This window comes from Oratosquilla oratoria, chromosome 33 (assembly GCF_046742065.1).
Source record: "Oratosquilla oratoria isolate Oo_2021 chromosome 33, ASM4674206v1, whole genome shotgun sequence".
Classification (NCBI taxonomy): Eukaryota; Metazoa; Arthropoda; class Malacostraca; order Stomatopoda; family Squillidae; genus Oratosquilla; species Oratosquilla oratoria.
The window spans coordinates 45,406,983-45,416,982 of record NC_134809.1 but is presented as its reverse complement, the minus strand read 5'-3'; the positions used below and the strand labels follow the sequence as shown (position 1 = coordinate 45,416,982).

The window sequence follows — 10,000 nt, the reverse complement described above, 5'->3', positions numbered from 1 at the left end:
GAAGAGGGGTGGAAAGGGGGAAGGGAGTGTAAACGACTGCATCGAGAAACGAAAGGGGGAAGGAAAAGAATTACGTATATGTCAGAGGTGTCATTATATGTATGTATGTGTTGTAATCATTACCGGGCATCTCAGACATAAACTGGAACAAATATTGGAAAAAAGGGGGGAATGTGGGTACTGTAGTATTCCAATCATCACTTCTAATTCCGGTGTGTGAGTCTCCTGAGAAAATACCTAGGGACCTCGGGTTGAAGAATATAACTAACAGCCGGATATGGAGGTAGAAGAGCTTGATGAAACGGAGGGAGGGGGTGGAGAGGAGGGAGGGGTTCCTCGTGATCTCAGCGACACTGAAGAAAGAAGAGAACATTGAGTCTGAAGGGAAGGAGGCAGACAGGCATGTAGTGGTGTCGGCACCGGTTCTGACCGTCGGCTGCCCAACCGGAAACGAGCACACACAAAAGGTACATTTCCTCTTGACCAGACGGTAGGAGACCGGGGAAGGGTAAGGAAGGAATGGGATGTGGAACGACGGAGTGATTGAAAAAGGAAGAAGGATGGGTGTGGTAGTGGAAGAGGGAGTGATATGGGAGGTGAAAGGTGATTAATGTAGTTAATGGTTAGAGGGAGGTAGGACATGGAACGGCGAGGACAAATGAGCCCCTAAAATATAGAAACGTCCTTTATCCTCATCTTATGACTTGTGCCTATACCCAGGCGGACGAACGGGTGTCGAGAGTGAGATCGGAATACCCACATGACGTGGGGTCATCCCCCCACAACTGAATGGAATAACGTATTTGGCCAGGACGAAAGTCTGAAAGTGCGACACACTGTTAAGGGCTCAGGACTGAGCGGGAACAGGAGGAATTGGGCACAAGTTGATTTCAAAGTGTGAGGTGGGAGAGTATGGGGTGATGGAAGGGGACGATTCAACCACGGTAGTTTGTGAGGGAGGTGCGGCTGCAACGGGAGGGTGGGGGGCGCCCTCTCCATTAATACGCCTGCGTGGGTGGAGTGAAGGGGCTTGGGAAATGTATTTCGACGGTGATAACCAGCGTTTCTATCCTGGGACAATATCTCGCCGGAGATATGGAGTCATAGAGGAGGTAGTCAAGGAGAGATTTAAGGAGGACAGAAGAAAGTTTTTTTTTTTTAATGTTCCTTTTTCAATGGAGAGTAGTCTCCGGTCGTAGAATGATGCATTCGGATAATAGTAAAACTATAGACTTGTTGAAATATCGCATAAATTTTCCTTTCCGCATGAAAAAACAAACATCAGTGCCCCGAAAACTTATCACAACGAAATAAATGGCAAACTAGAGTATGATGAGACAGTTGGCAAGAGAGTGAATCAACCTATTCCGGCTTCAGACAATGATATAAATATACATATCATGTATCATAAGTTTCTGACAGAAATTGGAGTGTAGTTTATGTTAATACTGTTGTGAAGTCACTCGTTCTTTCGTCCAGAACCAATAATACAGTTTGCTGCTTAGAGAGTCCTTGTACGCTGTTCGTTTGTGCTCGTGCATCCCACCCAAGCAAATGAAACCGGTGGCCGTGTTTGTTGTATATTTGTTTCAGACCAAAATTAATTTTTCATATCCAGGTGTTATGAAGGAATTTAAAGATTTATTTGGACCATCTATTAACAGAAGTGTTTTTGAAAGTGTAGCTTGAAATGCAAGGAAAGTTGGAAATGGACATTGAAATGGCAACATTTCAACGTCAGACAAAGGTTCCCCAGCCATTTGCCACATTGTCGAAAGGTAAGCAGTTGAATGTGTTACAGTAATAAGAAATATTTATCAATGTATCCAAACCACTCATAAGAACTACACTTGGGTATATATCCACAGCATGGTAACCAACAATGAAAAAACCAGACATCTTACAAACCACACAATAGAACGAATATCTATGAACTATACAGGAACAATCTTCTTCACCACAGAGCTGCACTTAGATTTTAGAATAGAGGGCACCTAATTCTCCCACTTCTCATTACTTATAAATCAAATGTACACTCTAGAAAAACAAAACAAAATAATGACACTCAAGTGAATCAAACCGCTCTCGGCAACTGGCAACAACTACAAGATTCGCCTATAAACCACTCATGGAAAAGACATTACTGTATGTAGTATAGGTGAGGAAAGAGTAGGGAATTGTAAGATGAGATGTTTGATGTCTTCCGTGTGGTGATTGCATCTGGGGCAATTTGCATATGTAACTAGGTCCATTCTGCATTGTATGAACTAATACAAGGAAGCCTGTTGGTACATGAATACAGCTTGCTTATATATATATTATATATATATATATATATATATATATATATATATACATATATATATACACACACATATATATATATATATATATATATATATACATATATATATATGTAATAAAAACACTAGTAACGTGTGTTCACAAATGCGTAAGTAACCACTAGGAAAAGTAAACTAACGAACCAGAGCGCTTTCGTATAATTACATCTTCAGTACTGCACTGAAGATGTAATCACACGAAAGCGCTCTGCTTCGTTAGTTTACTTTTCCTAGTGGTTACGTACGCATATATATATATATATATATATATATATATATATATATATATATGCTAATAAGAACACGGGTACGTGTGTTCACTTATGCAAAGTAGACCACTTGGAAAACAGAAACTAACGAAGCAGAGCACTTTCGTATATTACATCTTCAGTGCAACAAGTACATAGTAATAGAAATGCATAGATAATATATACATGAAAAAAGGAACAAGGACAGTTTGAATAAGGGTAGCGGACAATAACCCCCCTGGAGGGCGGAAGGTCAATGTCAATACACTAATGATGGTCAATGCTTCCACTAATTATGGTAGGGCGACATTAGGTCATAGTCGCTGGGTTACATATTACCTGATATTAGCTTACTAATTTCTTGACAAATAGAATTATCAAGTTTATATAAGCCCTTGTGTAGGTTGGTAGTTTGATTCATACCACCAGTGATCAAAATACCAACCTGCACAAGGGCTTATATAAACTTGATAATTTTATTTGTCAAGAAATTAGTAAGCTAATATCAGGTAAAATGTAACCCAGCGACTATGACCTAATGTCGCCCTACCATCATTAGTAGAAGCATTGACCCTGGCGACTGTGACCTGATGTCGCCCCACTATCATTAGTGTATTGACATTGACCTTCCGCCCTCAAGAGGGTAATTGTCCGCTACCCTTATTCAAACTGTCCTTGTTCCTTTTTTCATGTATATATTATCTATGCATTTCTATTACTATGTACTTGTTGCACTGAAGATGTAATATACGAAAGCGCTCTGCTTCGTTAGTTTTTTTAAGTGGTCTACTTTGCATATATATGTATATATATATATATATATATATATATATATGTATATATACATATATATATATATATATATATAGCTGAAGGCAAGAGTTGGGTCAACAGCGTCATTTGCGACGGAGATAAAGGGGAGCTCCCGAGAGAGTAGACGGGGAGAAAGGAGGAGGACGAGGCGGTGATGGAAAAGGAGGAAGGAGAGATAAGGGGAAGACGGAGGAAGGGGAGAAAAAGAAAAGATGGAGGATGGAAAGGAGGAAGAGGAGGAAGAGGAAGGAACCCTATAAAGAAAGGAAACAGGAGTACGAGGTAACGAGTATTGTGTCGGCTACAAAGTACTAGACAAAGTTCAAAAGGCTACAAGAGCTAGGATCAAGGGCTAAGAAGGGGTTGTGGGCTGGCGGGAGGGGGTTGATATTGTATGAATTATATAGGAATGGTTATTATTCGAAGCTGAACAGAATGCCCTAACGATAGCCAGAATGAAAAAGGTAAGTGCTACCAGATTTGGCAAGGGGTTCAGGGCAGCTAAAGGTTCACAGAGGACGAGGCAATTGATATATGGGAGAACTGGGAGGAGAAAGGGTGCGACTCAAAAACAGTATCTGTGTTCCGCCAGACAAGAGAAGGGAACGATCTAGAAAATGGAAGGGATTTGAGAGCAAGCAAGGGAGGGAGTGACGCCAGGATGATGGGAGGCGTGAGAGGTGGAGAAAAACAAAAGGGAAGAGAAGGAAGAGTGTAGGGGAGAAGGTAGAGGAAGGGAAGAGAGATAGAGACAATTTGGTAGAGAGGTGGCGTGATTGAAAGCAGAGGGACAAAAAACATTGCAATATGAACAGCAAGGAACGGAGACACGGATGGATGGATGGAAAGAGGGAGCGGTGACAAGAAGAGGTGACGAGAAAACGATAGTAAGTGAAAAGGAAAGGGAGAGGACATGGGAGGGTATTTTCCTACATTAACGACCTTTCCTCCTCCTTCCCTCCCTCCCCTCCCTCCCCTCCCTCGCCTCCTTCCTCCCTCCCTCTCTCTGGAGGAACCTTCCTGTAAGAATCTCTCTCTTAGTTCACTCCTCCCCTTCAAGTCCAAAACGTCAATATAGCTCTTAGTCTCTCTCTGCTTTAACCATCATTTTAATCCTTCTCGACGTGATTTACCTTTTTCTAGTCATCTTAAACCCCTCGACGTGGTGACCTCTTTCTGGGATTTGATTTTTGCTAAGGCCAGATGATTTCATTCAGTTGAGGTCAGGGGTGAGGTGGGGGAGGAGAGGGGACACCATCCCAGTGAAAGGTAGCGTGGTCTTGGAAGGTTCTGGAAAAGCTGCAGCCTCTTCCCCTTCCTCTCTCCCACTACCCCTCCACCCCATGACTGCGGCGTCCGATTCCTCTTGCCCTCGAGTTATCAACAGAGAACAGTCGCCCTTTGCAAGAACAAATCCTTTTCACTTCTGATCTGCTGTGGACACCCTCAAGAACAATTCAAGACTCTTTGAAACACCACAACAACCACAACTACCACTACCATCACTACCACCATTACTATCAACACCTCCCTACAACTACCACATCCCATAGCACAATTACCACTGCCACCACAACCACCACCATCACCACCATTACCATTAACACCACTAAAAACACTAACACAACCACCATCACAACCACCGCCATCAACACTACCTCTACCATCACCACCACCGCAATCACCATCACTACCACCAGCACCCATAAAACTTTAATACTGCAGAGACACTGGGTCTCCAATTAATCCCGTTTGAGAAATTAATCGGGAATATAGAAGTAATGACCTCGCCCAGCGTCTCTCCTTCCGTCAGCCGGTTGCCATGGGAACAGTGTCCTGCCCATCCATAAAAGTACATAAACAGCAGCAAGTACGTAGGGCGTTTTGGCCTCTGCAACATGTGATATATATATATATATATATATATATATATATATATATATATATATATATATATATATATATAATCATATCTGCTGAAGAGGATCACAGATAGTGATCGAAATATACGTATTTTTTACTTTCGCTTATTCTTCTCCGAAAGTAGGTCATTAGTATAATTTTACCAATGTGCTACGACATTACTTTGTGATATACATATATATATATATATATATATATAGATAGATGTGTGTGTGTGTGTGTGTGTGTGTGTGTATATATATATATATATATATATATATAGATATATATATGTATATATATATATATATATAGATCTATGTGTGTGTGTGTGTGTGTGTGTATATATATATATATATATATATATATATGTATGTATATACATATATATATATATATATATATATATATATATATAATCACATCTGCTGAAGAGGATCACAAATAGTGATCGAAACATACGGATCTTTTTACTTTCGCTTATTCTTCTCCGAAAGTGGGTCATTAGTATAATTTTACCAATGTGCTAAGACATTACTTTGTTGTGATATATATATATATAATATATATATATATATATATATATATATATATATATATATATGAATATATATATATATATATGTATATATATCACATACTAATTGGAAAAGTAAAGGCAAAATTATCAACTAAGAAACACCCACAAAACAGAACCAAGAGATACAACGTGGACAGGCTGAAGATAGAAGATGTGCAAGAGGAGTATCAGAGGGAAATACGAAACCGTTTCAATGTGCTAAATCTAATTGAAGTTGCGGAGGAAGAGGAAGAGGATACCGACTACAAACTAAAGAAAATTGAAGAGGTTGTACATAAAGCTGCTGAGGAGCATGTAGGATACATAACACTAGTTATAAGAAACCATTGGTATGATGAAGAGTGTAAGGAGGCATCAAAAGAATGCAGAAGAATTAGAGAAAACCTAATGCAAAACCCATCAGACCAGTTGTAATACGCATTTTTATTTCACAAGCCCACCGGCTTCGCCGGCCCTGCTCCGCAGGGGGCTTTTGCGCTTCGCGCAAGCCCGCGAGCGAACCTAGGGCTTCGCCCCTGTTTTAACCATGCTCTTATTTCTTGCAGTAAGGATATAGAAAGGCTAATAAAAGAATCAATACATTTACGTTTTTTATTCACTCAGACACACCTTCTTAGGAAAAGGCGGAGAAGTAACATAACCCCCTGAAGAGTGCCCCTCTTCTTTGTCTTCTTCGGATTCACGGCTTCTCTTCGGGAAGCCATCGGAGCTACTTTCGTCATCGCTAGAGCGGTTTAAAGCCACCATCACAGCCTCGATCTCCTTCTTCAGCTTTTCCTCCAGCTTTTCTATTTTCGAGAACAGTCGGGCGCTAACATATTCCGCCATTCCTCCTCTGAGATTTTGTGTATGTCTTCCGGGATGTTGTTTGTCCTGTCGGACTCGTCCACTTCCTCGGGAATGCGGGTAGCCGCAACTAAAGACGCTTTTGTGGGCCCCTTTTCCTCCTCTTCTCCCTCTAAATAATCCTCGAACAACTCTCTGTACACCACGTTAACAGCAGGCCGGGGGGCAACACTTTTTCCAGCCCTTCGCCAGCCCGTATAGTACACCAAAGAGTCCCAGTTCGTTACTCTAGAACAGGCTACATACAGTTGACCGTGCGCGAAGCAATGTACAGAATCCAGCAGTAACCCACAGCGATCAAAAGTCTGTCCCTGGCTCTTGTTGATCGTCATAGCGTAACTCAACTTTATCGGGAACTGCTTTCGCCTGAAGGGCACGGGAGTGTCCTGCGACTCCAGAGCAATTCGCGGGATCAATACCTGTTCACCCCGATAAGCACCCCCTAAGATTTTCCCCACCACAATGTGTTTCTTGAGGTTAGTGACCATCACACGTGTTCCGTTGCATATCATAGGAGGACAGATGTTCCTCATCACCATCACGATACAGCCGATCTTCAGCCTCAGATCGTGCAACGGCACAGACGGGCTGGTCATGGAGTTGAACACTGAAACCTGGATATCCGTTTCCTGATCCAACGGCGTGTCCGCGCTGTAGTACACGACCTCCTTTTCCTGGTTGAGATCGTAGATCATCTTGTTCACAGAGTCGACGTCGTCGTTGGTCGGCGAGACTATCGACCGCTTTTCGAAGTAGGAAAGGTTCAAGTGGTTCGCTCCGAAGTCGTCGTAAACTTTGTAGACCAACTCCTCTCTCGAAGTCGCTCGCACACCGAAACCCCTTCCGAAGTAGATCTCGCCGCTTTCGCGAGACCCGATCGTCAACAGCTGCTTCGCGAACTTGCTGTTCTTGACGTCGTCCTTTTTGAGACGGACGTTCTCCGTAAGCTGCATCTTCGCGAGCCCTTCCCACATGTAGCTCGATTTGATGCAGTGGGCTAGTTCCTGCTCCTTCCCTCCGTTTCTTATCACCGGCAAGATCTGACGAAAGTCTCCTGCGCACACAAACACTTTGCCCCCCATGAATTCGTCGTTGTCCATGATGTCTCTAAGAGTGATATCCACAGCAGTCAGCATGTTCTTGTTCGCCATTACGACTTCGTCCCAGACGATCAGCTCGGTCTGTTGTAGGAGCTTCGCCAATTCCGTGTTCTTCTTGACGGAGCACGCTTTAGTTTCGTCAAACTCCATTAACGGGATCTTGAACATGTTGTGGGCCGTGCGGCCCCCGGAGAGGACTGTTGCCGCAATACCGGATGAGGCGACCGCTAACGCGATCTTCCCCCGGGAACGGACCGTGTCGAGTAACAGATTCAAGAGGAAAGATTTGCCGGTCCCGCCGGCAGCATTGACGAACACTCCGTTGTGCCCGTAGCGGTGTCCGTTCTCGATCCGATGCATCACATGCTCGTAAACGCCACGTTGACCGCTGTTGAGAAGCTTAACTTTTTCCTCAACAGACTCCTTCAGCGCTGTTTTGTTGTAGGCCCTTTCTCTTCTCAGGAGATTCGAGGGTCTCGCCCCCCCTCTGGAAGCGGGGAGGCCGTATTGGGTAATCGAGCCACCTCCGCAGTTGAGCACATGTTGCTGAATGTCGTCGAGAGCGTCCTGGTAGATGTCTTCGTTGTAATCCGTCAAGCGTGCCGCTTGCAGGAAATCGCTGGAGAAGTAGTCCTTTGTCTCTTCCCATATAACAGACTGATCCTGCATATCGTCGGTGAAGACCAACATGCACGCGTAGGTTTCCCGAAGCCGTCTCCTGTCGTTAGTGCTGTTGATGACGTCCATTACCGTCTCCGACCAAACGGATGCGTCAGAGAGCAGGCCCGACGCCTTCACAGCTTCTAGGTTTGTGTCGTACATGACTCCGTCTACCGTTCTGAGATCTTCGTACGAAGTGGGGCCTTTTTTATGGGTTAGGAGCAGCCTCAGGAAAAAGAGTTCTACCGCTTTCGAGGTCACAGCTCGTATGCGGCCGAGACTGCCCCTTACCGTCTTCCGTTGTTCCCATCTGTTCGTCCTAATATTGTATACGTAGTGCAGGGGCATCTGGTAATAGTATAGCGTTCTCGCAAACTCGTCCCGCCGGCAAATCTTGAAGAAGGCAGTTAAGTGAGTATCGGCATTAACCTTTTTTTCCACCTGTTCGGCCGTCATACTATCAGTATAGAAGACGGATTTCTCGCCCTCGAGATGTAGATCCAGCATAAAAACCGCAGGGGAGCATCTATGAATATCGAAACTGAAGATCCTCCAGGTGGCCTCGTTAGAGTTGATGAACCTCGCCTCTTGGTAATTCCTAACTTCATTGACGACTTCGTTTTCTCCTTCGCCCGTCGTCTTTGTGAACAGCACTCTGTCCGATCCCTTGTTGACGTACTTTGTCACATAGGCTATCGCCTTTATGGAATTGGAACACTCAACGTTGATGTGAGCATTGTACTTTAGACAGAGGAAGGGGTTGTACGGAACGACCCAGGAGTTGTCTATGGTGACGGGTCCATCCTTCATCTTGAGCGTGAAGGAGTTTCCTCCTTCTCCTATGGGACGCCTCTTGTATTCGGGGTAGCCGTTGTTTCCAAAGAGCAAGTCGTTTCTGCACTTCTTCGGGAACCCCTTACCGCACTGGCCGGGTTTCCTACCCTTTTGCTGGCAACAGGACTGCGATTCGTCAAAGCCCAAACAGGGCCCATGTATCATACACCGAGTAACCGTCTCGTACAGTCTCGGTTCCTTTTCCTTGTCGGGTATCTCGGCTCTTATGACTTGCTCCACAGTATCCGCGGTCACACGAACGGCCATCCAGAGCAGTATGTGAGCGTGCGGGAGACCTCGTTTTTGCCACTCCACACTGTAGAGGTACGCCTTTACGGCTCCGAAGGCCTTTCCGCGCGTCAGATCGTCCATTAGGCTGTCTAGCTTCAACTTGAACACCCTGCTTATCAAATCCGGCCTGTCGCCCCCTGCCGACTCCGGCCATCTGGGATTCATCGTGAAGGTTATGAAGTAGTCGGGCGCCCCGTAGGCCGTAACGTACGCTAAGGCGTCCTGTTGACGCTGTTTCATGTATCTCGGCCCGCCGACGAACGACGGCGAGAGCACTACACGTTGCCCGACATCGCTCTTGCTGCTACAGTTCAACATATCGGCCCTTTCCTTGCGCATACCGTGCTCGTTCTCGATATAGTTCAACCGGGAAGTTTCAATCTT

At 44.5% G+C, this 10,000-nt stretch overlaps 1 protein-coding gene across 1 annotated transcript in view; it reads right to left on the bottom strand.

Moving 5' to 3' along the window:
* Positions 1-6,673: 6,673 nt before the first annotated feature.
* Positions 6,674-10,000, bottom strand: part of LOC143017977 (uncharacterized) — a 5,502-nt gene continuing 2,175 nt past the window's right edge. Inside the window, exon 2 of the mRNA XM_076173015.1 lies at positions 6,674-10,000. This exon is cut by the window's right edge and continues 1,281 nt beyond it. Coding sequence (XP_076029130.1) covers positions 6,674-10,000 — 3,327 coding nt within the window.